Source organism: Dioscorea cayenensis, chromosome 5, assembly GCF_009730915.1.
Source record: "Dioscorea cayenensis subsp. rotundata cultivar TDr96_F1 chromosome 5, TDr96_F1_v2_PseudoChromosome.rev07_lg8_w22 25.fasta, whole genome shotgun sequence".
Taxonomy (NCBI): Eukaryota; Viridiplantae; Streptophyta; class Magnoliopsida; order Dioscoreales; family Dioscoreaceae; genus Dioscorea; species Dioscorea cayenensis.
In genome coordinates this window covers 27,872,112-27,886,678 of record NC_052475.1, presented here as the reverse complement: position 1 = coordinate 27,886,678, position 14,567 = coordinate 27,872,112, and the positions used below count along the sequence as shown (strand labels likewise).

General features: G+C 31.5%; 3 protein-coding genes across 4 annotated transcripts; 1 reads left to right on the top strand and 2 right to left on the bottom strand.

The window, feature by feature from the left end:
• Positions 1–2,548: 2,548 nt before the first annotated feature.
• Positions 2,549–5,487, top strand: LOC120261278 (vesicle-associated protein 4-2-like). Of its 2 annotated transcripts, none has more exons than XM_039269106.1 (7): positions 2,549–2,988; positions 3,559–3,629; positions 3,767–3,848; positions 3,957–4,075; positions 4,774–4,851; positions 4,947–5,066; positions 5,156–5,487. In XM_039269106.1, exons 1-7 carry the CDS (start codon positions 2,709–2,711, stop codon positions 5,213–5,215), a joined length of 810 nt encoding a protein of 269 aa, XP_039125040.1. In that variant the 5' UTR covers positions 2,549–2,708; the 3' UTR covers positions 5,216–5,487. The 2 variants fall into 2 exon arrangements, with proteins under 2 accessions (XP_039125040.1, XP_039125041.1); XM_039269107.1 differs by having other exon boundaries at positions 2,717–2,988; positions 3,528–3,629.
• Positions 5,488–6,444: 957 nt separating this feature from the next.
• On the bottom strand, positions 6,445–8,459 carry LOC120261277 (transcription factor MYB102-like). Its single transcript, XM_039269105.1, has 3 exons — positions 8,163–8,459; positions 7,956–8,085; positions 6,445–7,327 (listed from the first exon to the last, which is right to left on the bottom strand). Exons 1-3 carry the CDS (start codon positions 8,293–8,295, stop codon positions 6,640–6,642), a joined length of 951 nt encoding a protein of 316 aa, XP_039125039.1. The 5' UTR covers positions 8,296–8,459; the 3' UTR covers positions 6,445–6,639.
• A 1,531-nt stretch (positions 8,460–9,990) lies between these two features.
• Positions 9,991–12,694, bottom strand: LOC120262286 (receptor-like serine/threonine-protein kinase SD1-7). Its single transcript, XM_039270379.1, has 6 exons — positions 12,627–12,694; positions 12,324–12,520; positions 12,014–12,224; positions 11,563–11,800; positions 10,479–10,629; positions 9,991–10,362 (listed from the first exon to the last, which is right to left on the bottom strand). The coding sequence occupies exons 1-6, from the start codon at positions 12,673–12,675 to the stop codon at positions 10,069–10,071; spliced, it is 1,140 nt and encodes a 379-aa protein (XP_039126313.1). The 5' UTR covers positions 12,676–12,694; the 3' UTR covers positions 9,991–10,068.
• Positions 12,695–14,567: the final 1,873 nt, after the last annotated feature.

Here is a 14,567-nt window from a genome sequence, read left to right as displayed (position 1 = left end):
TTTTTTTTCCACTCATCAGCTCTTTAAACTATTTCATTACTCTTTTATTAAAATTTGTCTTAATTACTATCTCCACAATTTTCTGTTTTAATTTGAGTTAAAATTTATATAATGATTTTTTTATTTTTATATAAGTTTTTTATTAAACATGTCTTTAGATATTGTATGTAAATTTCTTTTATTTAACAAATAAATTGTGATCATTTCATTAAAACCAAGTTTAAGACAATCTAGAATTTTTTTTAAAGCTAATTATATATCTAATGTTTAATGATATACAACTATTAAAAAAAAATTTACTCATATTGGTAATCAAATTAAAACGCTACAAAGAAAGTAAGCAAAAGAAATTTAAAAAATAGATTATATGGCATTTTTATATAAAAAAAAATTTTACAAACAATTTTACTACTCCCAAAGGTTGACAGGCAATTTCACCACCTTCATTTAGTAATCTTAATGAATGCATTGAATACTTCATGCAACAGCCAACAAACCATTTTGCTGGTAAATTTAGTAAATCTAACCATTGCTTGCAACGTGACTACCATTAAACAACCATTCCTATAAATTATGTCAGAAAATAGTAACTTATAAATCGAATATTTCAAGGGTAGTCGATACATATATATATATATATATATAGTGTGTATAATACTAATGTGAATGTGAAAATTTTTATTCTTTGGTTCACACTTAACCAAAAATGTTGACTTTAATTCTCAAAAAATCAGTTAAACAATGAGATAAAACATACAAAACTCTATGGGGCCGTTTGGTTGGCGGTAATGTTTTCACATTACCGCCTGTTACGTGGTAATCCAAAAAGATTACCACGTTTGGTTAGGAGACAATGGTAATGTGGATAGTAATCTCAAGATTACCAACATTAGAATATTATTAGAAACTTGGTAATCTCATTACCACCAAATTAGGTGGCTATCCGAGATTACCAAGTTACTAGTAATCTAATAAATTTTTTTGGGTCAAATATACCCCTTGTTTTTTTAAAAAAATAATTTTTAAATATAATACTGAGGGTCTAATATGCGAAATTTGTTTTCATATGGTGTTTTCGTTCTCCGATAGGGTTTCTGGAGCGTTTTAGGTTTTCCTCGGAAGCAAAAGCAACCCGATTTCGACAACCATCTAACTTCCTTTCAATCCCGGTTTGTTCCCAAATACCCATCATCATCTTTCCTATGTTTATTTGATTCGATTCTTTTTTTCTTTTTGATAATTTTTGATAAAAATATTTGATTTGAATCTTGCTTCATTGTATTCTTTCTTGTTGAGCAGATGGCCTTTGATTGATGGAGATAGAATATAGCCCTTTTTATATTTTTCATGAATCAATCTCCTTTACCATACATCATGGTTCGCATAGCCATATAATTGTATACATTGCTCCATATATCTTTCCATCAATCTCCTTTTCCGAGTTTGATGAAACATTCTTGTTCGGGGAGGCATTTGCTATTCAATCCCCATATATCATGATAATCACATGACTATGAAATCTAATCTTCAAAAAGCAAGATTCAGGGAAACACTTGAGGCTTCTCAAAAATTTGATAGTTAATCTTGATTAAGTTAAAATTCGAGTTAAGAAGAAAAGCCCTTATTAAAGAGGGTATTTTTCGGTATTTTTTATATTTTACCCATTGATTACCATGGCGAACCAAACACAGTAATGAATTATTCCCGGTTATAAAACTTCCTAACCAAACGTGGTTATATCGATTACTACAATATTCCCGAGTCATATAATATTCCCATCCATATTACTACTAGATCTCGTATGCTAGTAATATGTCATTACCACGAACCAAACGACCCCTATAAAACATTTTCTAAAAGTTATGAGAAAACAGCAGCAGTGGAGGTCAACACTGTACTATGAGACAAAGTTATCATAAATTATTAATTTATTTTTGTTACACTGTACTATGAGACAAAGTTATCATAAATTATTAATTTATTTTTGTAATAATAAACCGTCAATCCAATAATCCAAAAACTCTCAACCACTTACATTAAGGGGGTGTTCATTTCAGGAAAAGTGGGGGGAAGTCAGGAAGTGGGGAAAGTGCCACTTCCCTGAAGTGGGGGGAAGTGATACACTTTCAGGATTTCTGATGTTCATTTGTCAGAAAGTGAGAATAAAATCGAAAGATTTAGGTGTTGGATGAAGGTATATGAGTTCAAAAAAGATTTTGGAAGTGAAAAGAAGTTAGTTTTTATAGATTGTCTCACTTCCTCCCCCCCATTTCAGTAAAAAAAATACCGAAGTGGACTTAGTTCAAAATCCACTTCAGTCGAAAGTGGGGGAAGTGACACTTCCCCCAGTTCAGCACAAATGAACACCAGATGTGGTGGAAGTCAGACCACTTCCCCCCACTTTCCCTGAAATGAACGCCCCGACAGTCAAAACAACAGTTTAACTCTATAAATAAATAAATAAATAAATAAATAGCACAACAACGCTAAGCCGACGGCGGACGCCAACCTGACCTATTAAATACAATTCAATACGATCATTGAAATCCGCAGTATCTCGGCCACCCACCACCATCTCCCACTCGTCCACCCTCCCCACTATTTATCTCTAAAAAGAGAGAAACGCGTTGCCGGAGTGTGACGCGAATCCAGTGACGGAGAGCGACCCACTCTTGAATCATGGAGTGAGGGGGGACCTCAGGGTGGCCATGGCGGATGTGAGGTCGTCATCGGAGGGACGCGGAGGTGTCTGGCGTCTTTGCCGGATGCCTTTTTGGAGTTCTGGTACCGGAGCGGCGTCTTCGTCGCAGAGTTCGGTCCACCAAACGAGTCGTAACTCGTTGGGCCAATCGGGTCGGATTGATGGGCAGACGGGACAGAGGCGTGGTGGTGGTGGTGGTGGTCGCTCGGTTTCGAGCGTGGCCAGAACCTTGTTCCCTGCTCGTCGTCGGCTCAAGCTTGATCCTGCCTCGAAGCTCTATTTTCCTTGTGAGTGTTGTTCTCTTTGATTTTTGTGGATTTCTGTGGAGTTTTTGCTTGCGTTTGCTTCGTGTTTTTCGGGTTCGCTGATTGGTTTTTAAGGATTTTTGGGAAAAAAATTGTTCTTTTAGCTGGAAAATTATTGCGTTTGATTCTCAACTTATGCTATGTGCTGTTGGATTTATTGTCTCTTTTCAGTTTAATTTTTTATTATTGGAGTGTTTCGGAGGTATTAAGCGTTGTGGCTACGCTTGATGTTTTCATTATTATTTTTTTTCGCATTTTGATTGATTGATTTGCAAGGAGTGATCTTAATGTTTCAAATTTTGATACGCGAGCTCTTAGAATTGTGTTAACCATTTCCTCAGTTGATACATCTGCATTTCTATGGTTGCTGTTTCTCTGGAAAATGAATCGAGTTTGCGTTTAATTTTTCTTTTTTTCTTTTTCTGGTTTTGCTGCTTGTTGCAACTAGTTCTTACTATAAAGGATTTATATAGTTAACATTCCCCACAACTTAACTTTTATCATTTGCATACCAAATTTAGCTTTTCCTTCTTTCCTTTCTGGATTGTGAAGACGAACCCGGTAAACAGGTTAGAAGTGCGGTCCGGATAAAGAATACCAGCAAGTCTCATGTAGCATTTAAGGTGTGTACATTCCTCATATAGTTCCTTCTGGATCCTTATTGTTTAAAATTTAATTTTGTCAAGTATGCCTATGGTTTTTTTTTTTACTCTTGTAGCTGGATTGGTTCTTTTGATCTAACCAATAGTTATGTATTTAGTTTCAAACAACTGCACCAAAGAGCTGCTTCATGCGACCTCCTGGGGCAATTCTCTCTCCAGGAGAGAGTTTAATAGCAACAGGTGCTGTAATCTTTTTCGTATTTGTTATACCATTCATTTCCTGAATGAAATTAAAAGACTGCACAATATCTTCAGGACTATAGTTCTAATTATCGTTCTGAATATCAGTGTTCAAGTTTGTAGAGCAACCTGAAAACAATGAGAAACCACAAGATCAGAAGAGCAAGGTCAAATTTAAGATAGTTAGTTTGAAGGTAAAAGGACCTATGGAGTATATACCAGAACTGGTAAGTTTTTCTTCAATCATTTATTTCTTTCTTTCAATTGTAGACTTAAAAGTGAATTTTGCATGGTGAAATTTCTTAACCTGTGCTAGCATTTCTATGAGGGACAAATTAGTGTGATGCATTGTCGCCTACCCTTAAGCTTTCATTATGAGCAATATACCATGCGAGTGTGCGATTATATATATGCGCTATATAGTTAATTTGGTTTAATGAAAGAAAACAAAAGCAAGAGCCCAGCAATTCCTTAACATATTGTTTATACCTATGAATGTCCTGTCCTCTCTTTTTTACGCATACAATGTTTGGATAAAAATTTTTATTTATATTGGAATTTGGTTATTCACAATATTCCATGATCCCTGTTAAGCATTGATTGCACAACTCATAATTGCCAAACTCATCAAATTTTGATAATTTCCTAGTGGATTATAAAATGCTAAACATGTTTTGGTGTGCATTATGAGAATCCAGGTTCATTGTGCCTTTCCTTGTCTGAACACATTTCTTCTGTGAATAGAATTACAATACCTATGGCAATTTACTTGCTAGGTTCTAGCATGTAAGACGATTTTGATATGCCTATTGTAACTCTTAATTCAGTTTGTGATATTAGCTTCTTTTGATTTATATCAAACCCCTTAGCAGTATTACTTTAATAATGGTATTATTATTTTTTGTTTATTTTGAATCTGTAACAGTTTGATGAGCAGAAAGATCAGGTTGCAGTTGAACAAATCCTGCGTGTTGTGTTCTTGGACATAAGTCGCCCTTCCCCTGTAAGAGCTGCAGTTAATGTTTTTGTAATTTGAATGAGATTTTATCCATGCCGAAAGTGTTTTATGTAGTGTTATTTGTGGTCCTCTTTTTATAGCGCTTGGACAAACTAAACCGCCAATTAGCTGATGCTGAAGCTGCACTTGAGGCACGGAAAAAGCCTCCTGAAGATGCTGGTCCTCGGATTGTAGGTGAAGGATTAGTCATAGATGAATGGGTAACCGAACCTTTCGTTATAACTGGTTCTTTCTTTTATCAAAATATTTCTGAGCTGATTTCAAATAAACATTCTGATAACAATTGCAGAAAGAACGAAGGGAAAGATACCTTGCGCGGCAACAAGTTGAAGTTGTTGATTCAGGGTAATTCGATCTTCTGCCTATTTTTGCCTAATAGGTACTGTGTACTGCTTGATCGTTATTCACTCCTTACATATGGTCAGGATGGTTGTTGTGTTTGATTGAAATGCTCAAGGGAGGAATAACATCCTGATAGTTTGTGTGATTTTCTATGTTTGTGTTACTTCCATTGGCCTTTATTCTACTTGTATATAGATGGATCTTGTTAATTTGGGATTAATATTGGTTACTCAGACAGCATTTCAGTTTGAAGGTCAGCATTTTATGAAAAAAAAAAAAGAAAGATCAGAGTCAACTAGGGTTTTAGCTTTGCTTTGTTAATGGGCGGGACATATTTCCAATTGCCTTATTTTTCTATTTCAATTTGTTCTTATGAAAAACGGTTGGTGTCTTCCTATTAACATTTTTAGGCAAGATGTTGATCTCATGTTTTCAAGTTAGTTTGAATTTGTTTGGTGTTCTGTGATTTAGGTTTCATATATATAGGAAGGAAGGTAAAACTGTCCTTTTAACTCAATTTAAAACATCTAAACTTTGTGCCATATATAGTAACAAGTGAAATAAATTTAAAAAATATTTTGAAGCAAAGGAGGACAAGTAAAATAAAAATTCATGCGAAAAGTAAGATGTTATTTTAATGTACACGGTGCTTGATTTCTTGAAATGAAAATAATGTGATTTAGCAAGTATTAAACAATATCTGATGCGTTATGTATATAGATATATGTATGGTTAACATGCCTTCATAAAAGTCTCTGTGTCTTCGCTGCACATATGATCCTTGACCAGAGGAATTATACTAAGACATCTGTAATTCTTTATAGTAACAGAAGTTTATTAATATGGAATTTGCATTATGCATTCATGATAAAATAATATTGTCATATATACATATATTATATATAACAAAGTAAATAATAATTTTCTTTTCTTTTTTTTTTTTTTGAAAAATACCGTTCTAGCCTTGAATTTTCTTTACACACACAGCGAATATAATTATTATTGGGGTGGCTGTTAATATCATATTGTTTGACATAAAATCAAATTAAAATTTATAATTAATTACTTAAAATTCAATGATAAATCTGTCAAACAGACGTCCAAACTACAGAGAACTATGGATTCCATCAAAACCAATCTCACTTTAGTGTTGGACATATGATAGAAAGTGTACTTACTATATAAGCCCGGTTCAAAAAGCACACTTATATCACACTAATGTATATAAACAAGAACTTTTAAAATTCAGGGTCTATCCCCAATTTTCAACGTTACATATCCATGATTGACATATTTTTCTCATGCATGATCCAGTCATCACATGAAATAACTATAATATATATATATAAACAAAAAGTTCTAGACTATCCCAAATTTTCAACGTTGCTTATCTCCATGCCTGACATTTTTTCCTCTGCATGAACTATTCCATCACATGAAATCACTAACATCCAACACCTCATGACTTCCTGTCATCCTATACCTCTCACTACAGTGGCTATCCCTCTCATCTTCAGTATTGCTATTACTTTGTGTGGCTAAAGAGTTCAAGTTAGTCAAGCTTGATGTTGTTGCTGAAAACTCAGAAGCTGCATCAAAGTTTATAATGGTGTTTTCTCCACAAAGACTTGAACTCAAATAATTGTAATACTGTTGTAAGCGATCATACTGCACTACTCCTTCCTCATACTGCACTGATGAGTTTGGATACAAGTTGCAGTAATTATCATTATTCATTTGCATAAACTGATCATCCTGATCAAATTGCACTGCATTCTGAATATAGTTTGGTTGAATAAGTTGTTGGATTTCTTCTTGGCCAGAAAGTCCAGAGTTTTGGCAGTGAGATGATGAAAGTAAATAGTTAGTGGTGAGCTTGAATAGATCAGAGTCAGACAGTGCTTGATTTTGGAGTAGTTTTGGAGCTTGGAATTGGCTGGTTGTAGTGGTATAAACTGCAGGGTTGAGCAGTGAAGAGAGATTGAGAAGATCAAAGCGAGGTCTGTGTGTCACTGGATCAATTCCCATCCGGAGAAGTCTCTTTCTTATGTGTGTGTTCCAGTAGTTCTTGATCTCATTGTCTGTCCTTCCAGGCAACTGAGCAGCTATTGCTGACCATCTGAAAATTTGTTCTTCATAAATCATAATTTATTTTTTCAGTTATTATTAAAGTAATTAGATGACACTTTTGAAACATAATTTGTTGATGATCTTGAACTTCCTAATCCTAATGAGTTATCATATATCTAATAACCTTTCAAATCTGATCTTGAAAATCTAATTTTTTTTTTTAAAGACAAAATTAGTGTGTATTAATATCATTATTGAAGAGTAAAGTAAAGGAAATAACTTTTAGAGTGGAAAAAATATAATATTGTTATCATTTTTTTTTTCTAATTTTCTCTTTTTAGTATGGGTTAATTTTTATATAGAATTAATCAAATTTTAATTTAGTTAATACTAATAAAAAAATAATTATATATCTATATATATATTTGCCAATTTGTCTACCTCTAGTTTTATTTTGATTAATTAAGCATTCTCATGCCCAGGGTTTTCCCCATCAACCTCTTTTAGTATTAATAATCAATAATAATAATATCCTATAAAAAAATAAAAATTTGACCAAACATGATGATAATAATAATAATAATAATAATAATAATAATAGTAAACCCTAAGAAAACTTTTAACTCTTGTTTATGTAATTAATTATGTTTGATGAGGGTGAGAGTGATCAGTCTTACTTGTTCCCTAAAACACTGTGCAGTTGTATGATTGCCTCTTCCTCTTGAAAGGAAAACCTTCCTCTTTTGATATCAGGCCTCAAGTAATTGGTCCACCGGAGCCGGCAACTCTTCCCACATCTTGACAATCCTTTAAACAAAACAAACCAACCAACCCTTAATTAATTCAACCTTCAATCCATATTATATATATATATGCATGCTTACCAGCATTCTTTGGGAGTGTTCTCCATCTCCCTTCACCATTGTTGTGAATATAATCTACAAGCTTCTGATCCTCTTCTGAAGTCCATGGCCCCTTCTTTAGTCCATTCTTATCACAACAAGGTGTTCTTCCCATCCTTCCCTAGCTACACTTCTTATTAAAACTATGTTTATATGTTTTTTTGTCTTCAATGTTTTGATGAGATATATTTGGCCATATGGAACCTACTAACTAGCTACCTAGCAAAAAAAAAAACTTTGTGTGTTAAAAAAACCCTTTGCAATGTCCTTCAAATTAATAGTAACTTAAGATGATTAAATATAAGACTTTGGGAAGGTGGCCCTTGGGTAGGGTAGAAAGTCAAAGGATTGGGCACCGGCCTTTGTTCGTGGATATGAAGACGTGTCCCTTGTTTGGGCACTTAATCCCAAACATTGGTTTACTTGAGAGACTCTAGAAAGTTATGAAGTTAGCCTGTGCTTTTAGCTTTGCTTATCACAAGAGATGAAGAGGGCTTATCCTCGTTGTCATGTTAGGTGTTGTTGACCATGAGATGGCCACGTAGCATTTTGGATGATGTTTGGATGTTGATACGTGCATGTACTTCCTTCCTTGAGTGGTTTCTTGAGGTCCTACCTGTATAATTTATTATTATAGATGTGTATATTTAATTCATAGTACTGTGATCCACTTGTAACATGCCTAAATATCACATCATGAATTACATTAATTGATGATGAGTGTTGTACGTTCTGATATTTTTACTTCTTCATTGATCTTAAGTAGCAGATGAGTCTAGTAATCCTATATATTAAACCTCAAATTTTATTTTCCCAGATTATTGTTATTATTATTATTATATTTTTTTTAATGAAATATAAACAAGTCATGTCATGAGTGTGCTAGACATGAAGTTATACTTATTTTTTTTTACTACTTTAGCATGCTTGTACTCTCATTATATGTAAGCTGAAGTTCGAATCTTTCTTCTTAGTAAGGATGCAAATAACTTACAAGAGAAATGTTATATAGATTGTTAATATTAAATAAATATAGTTCAAAAGATGTAATTTTTCAAAAATATTTATTGAGTGATTAAATTAATTAATATGTTTGAAATAGTATTGTGACTTTTCAATGATACTAGTAGACCTAAAAAATATGATATTTCACATGTATCATTTGAGGGTTAATGATTTTATCAAGAAAAAAATTATAATTCTTCAAAAGAGTTTTTGGAAAGGTTATAATATTGGTTAATTTAAGTCATTTGATAATATAAAAGTTATTTGCATTAAAACAACTTGGTCTTCCAATTTTTCCTTCTATAGTAGTGAGGTTTTAAAAAATCACATTTTTCCTAAATCATTATCTTCGGTTGTATCCTAGGAGAAACCGCATAAAACCCTCTTATAAGATCTTTGTGGTAGAGTACGCAAATCTCTCTAAGGACAGTGGAAACATACCTCCGAATTGATCTTGTGTGATAATTTAGTACACCAACCCTATTTATTCTTAACAAGTTTTGGTGCCAATTGACTAATTGGTTGATGGTACATAAACTTTAATTATTTGAATTTTGATCCTAATTTTGTAATACAATATTTAAAAAAAAAATTGAATAAACTGCATTGTATTAAAAAAAACATGAGCATAACAAAAAAAAAAGAGAAAAGTACAATATAGATCTATTGACGGGCCGGGAAGCTCTATTAATAAAGATATAAGACATTTGACGGCAAGTATTTTTCACTTAAAAAAATAAAATAAAATGTAAAACCGTTCATCTCATTGATCCAAACTTCTACCATTTAGACCAATCAGTTAGGATAAAAACAACACATTTTAGTGTATGCATGGTCGCAAGTACTATACATGTACAAGTAGCAGTAGATGATGAGATGAAGATCATCTACATTGTAATTTCGTCAAGGTTAAAGCATTGATACTTGTTTCTTCAGTGTATAATGAAGACTGAGTATGCCTGAAAAGGGCAGATCTTTTGGGACTGGGAAAGTCAATATCATCTTTAGTGCTCAACATTGAAATCACAGCAGCCATGGTAGGCCTATCTTCTGGAAATTCTTGCACACATAAGAGTCCCACTTTAATACATTTCAACACATCTGAAGGAGGCCAAGATTCACCCAATGATGGATCGATTACCTCTAATACTTCATTTTCTACCCACAATCTCCAAACCTAAAACATAAAATTAATGATATATCTGCATTAATAATTATGAGATTTAATTGCAAAAAAAAAATTGTTAAAATGTATCAAACAAGTAAGAAGACTAAACATGTCATTATAATTACCGTTCCCAAAAGATTTTTATCGTCGCCTCTATCTTTGTTGAATTTATTTCTTTGTCCGCTCATGATTTCTAAGAGCAAAACTCCAAAACTAAAAACATCAGTTTTTTCTGAATATTGGCCTTCTACCATGTACTCGGGAGCCATGTAACCACTGTATCACATAAACAATGAATAAGTTTTATTTTCTTTTTTCTTTTTTTAAGAAAAAAGATTGTTGTAAAGTATCAATGATGATTTATAAAGTTTTATGTTGATTAAAAGAGAAAAGTTTTCAAGTAATGGACAAAGTATTTTTTTATTTGTCAACAATATTCATCAACCTTTGATTTCTCATCTTGAAAAGCTTATTCCAATTTTTCTTATTTGTTGACCTAATAGAAAGAAAAAGTTTTATAATTCATTCTTTATTTTGATTTCATGGTCAATACTAATAAAAATTCTAATAGAGATAATTCTCACATATCAAATGATTTAAATAACTATAAATATGAATATACAAATTCAATCATCTGTTCTATAAATGTAAGCTTTCAAATTATATTTGCCACAAGGTTCTCCAAAAATTTTTAAATAATGCTATTATTATCCTTGTTAGATAAACTATATAACTAAATGGTGATATTGATCCTTATTTATTTATTTATTTATTTATATGAATAAATATTGATCCTTATTTCCTTTTGAAGTACATACAAAATATAACTTCAGGGGTGTTTTGTAGATAAATTAGTGCACATGACATTTGTATGTATATCCATGCTTTCATATGCCAGGAAGAATATAAATACAGGAAGAGATGTGAATATCTTTGTGTATGAAAAACTACTGATATATGAAATGTTATATTTACTATAGCATGTAGTCCTTAAAAAACATGTGATTTGGTATTTGAATTTACAACAAAAATTAAAAAAAAAAGATTTTTATTAAAAAATGAGAAATTTTATTGTCATTTAAAAAAACATCAAAATAAATTTTCAATCAAAACAAACACAAAGATATTGTATGCTAAAAAAGGTTTTCACCTTAAACCTATTTATTAAATAGTTAAAAAATTATATAAAAAATCATATATTTCACTTACATTGTTCCCACAACTCTGGTTGTTTTCTCTAAATTTTGATCTTCACCAATAATTTGTGCCATTCCAAAGTCTGAGATTTTGGGATTGAACTGCTCATCTAATAGAATGTTGCTTGCCTTCATATCTCGGTGAATAATTTTCAACCTTGAATCACGATGGAGATATACTAATCCTCGAGCAATACCGATGATAATGTTATAACGTTTTCTCCAGTCAAGCTGAGCGCATTTTGTTGAATCTGCCAAAATAATCAGAGTAAAAAGAAAATTAAATTAAATTTTGCAATCAATAATATACAGTGCATGTAAAACTCAAACTAATGTAATTATTGTATTTAAAAAAAAATCTAACAAAATAAACCCCCCAAAACAAAAGGGTAATTGAATTTGAAGTTGCTCACAAGATACTAAATATTTGAACATTTATTATATGGATATGTATGTAATCCTACCAAAAAGAAAAGCATCAAGACTCTTATTGGTCAAGAACTCATAAATCAATAGTTTCTCTTCCCCATCAATACAGCAACCAAGAAGCCTGACCAAATTCCTGTGTTGGATTTTGGATATGATGAAAACTTCATTCATAAACTCATCTAATCCTTGCATAGATTGTTTGGACAATCTCTTCACTGCTATTTCTTGTCCATTTGAAAGCTTTCCCTAAACAAATCAAATTAACCAAAACATATAAAAAACATGAATAACTTGTTGCATCTTATCCAATTTCAATTATCTTCTAATTAATGAATGAAGAATTACCTTAAAAACTGGACCATATCCTCCTTCTCCAAGCTTATTGTTTTCATGAAAGTTGTTTGTTGCTGCAGCAATGATGTCAAAACTAAAACTTGGCAATCCAAAGCCTTCTGCATCTGTCACATCATTTTCAAGCAAAATTGCATGTGGATTGCTTGCCTTTCCTAACATTACTGCCTCTTTCAACATCTTTCTTGCCTCTAAAATAAATGCAAAAAATTAAAATAAAAAATTCCAATGGTAAGAGATCAACAGGAGTAATTTCATTTGCAGTTCAGATAAAAGAAATAGAATTGCGAGATTTACCTCTATGTTTCTTAGTTGATTTCCACAGCATGTATGCACTGATGAACATGATTCCAAACTTGATAGGATGTTTAATTCTGCAAAAAAATATTTGCCTATATATTTATGTATGTCCAATAATATATGGTTTACAAGTCCAGGTGCTGATTTTGCAAAGCTTTGAACCGAAATGGAGTTCAATTTGACTTGGGAACCAGGAACATATTTAGTTTGAATATTCAGTCTACAAAATCTTCATCAAATTCAAATCAAGGGGTGCTTGTCAACAAATAAATATTAGTGAATTTACTGATTAACAATCACTCTTGCGGAAACAACTCATTATTATATATTATCACTTTGAATCCTCATACTTGTCACATCACATGTAGGTAATTTTAGAAGAATTGTTCATCCGCAGAAAAAAATATATCAGGTACTCTGATCATTAATTTTTATTTTATGCATATATTGTAGAACAAAATAAGTATATATGTTTGACCATTATAAATCAAGGGATTTTGTGGGGGAGTCGTTTATGTGTATAACCTGAACATAATACATCGTTGACTTGGGGCTGGATTCAAAGCAGGAATTGTTCACATTGGAGAACATTACATGAGAACCTTCCTTTGTTCAAATCTGTACAATAATAAAAGAAAGATAAATTTCATTTTTAAACACCGATTAAATGAAATAGCGAAAATGATATTCTAACTCCTAGTTGAAATAACATCAGTTATTAAAAAAAAAAAAAATCGAATTCATTTATGGTTTTGTTATACTGTAGTAGGAATTAGGAAATGTTTGAACATAATTTATCCATTAAAAAAAACCAAAGCAAAGGTTCTTTTGGGTATAATTTTTTTTTTAATTATCAAATGATTTCAAAATAAATTTATTCATAAAAATACCTTGTCAAATTAAATCTATGCCAACACCTAGATGTTAACGGAATTTATTTTGAAAATATATTATTATTATTATTATTATTAAAATTAATAATGATAATAATATATTTTCCCAAAATAAATGTAGTTTAAAAAAATATGTTTAATAAATAGTAATAAATTATAAAAGTTTTTTTTTTTTGAATAATAAGCAATAAGCGTCTTTTTTTATGAATATAGAAAGTGCCTAACAGTGCTAGCTCAATGGTTAATTTTTTTAATTTTATTTAAAAATAAAAAATTTAAAAAAAAAATTTATAATTTTTTTTAAAAGGAAAAGTTCTTCCTTTTTTAAAAAAAAAGAATTAGAAAATCAAGAGGAAATAAGATTGAATGGTGAGTGAGTGGTGCAAAATCAAATCTCTTGTGCCGTATTATTATGTAAAACTATGCTGATACTATAGAAATACTATAATAATATTATTTATCACTATTCACTAAGTTCTATGTGGTAAAGCTCATATTCTCCACCCTCGAGGATAGCAAGATAGGTAAAATTTACTATTGTTAGGTTATGATTCATGATATATCATTCTAGCCCTTTGGGCATACGTTCTAATTGTCTTATGCAATGTTGTCAGACCCGGACCGGCCCGGCCGGTTCAACTGGAAAACCCGGGAACCGGCCATGTGGCCAGCCCGGGTATACCCCATTGAACCGGGTATGAAAAACCCGGTGTTAACCCGGTGACCCAGGAGGTTCAACCAGGAACCGGTTGACCCGGCCGGGTCAATCGGGTCACAATATTAAAGTTTTTTTTACAATATTTAATAATTTATTATTATTTTCTCATTAGAAACTACAAAATCATGGATATTTATTAATATTATTTTTTAATTTATAATCAATAAATGGAATTACAAAAATATATATATATATATATCATAAATATACCAACAAAAAAATTAGCATTTAAAAATAAAATTTATTAATATGTTATGTAAATACTAAATACTTTCTAAAATTTAATTTATTAAAAAAATAAAACAATAAATGAGTGTAATTTTATTA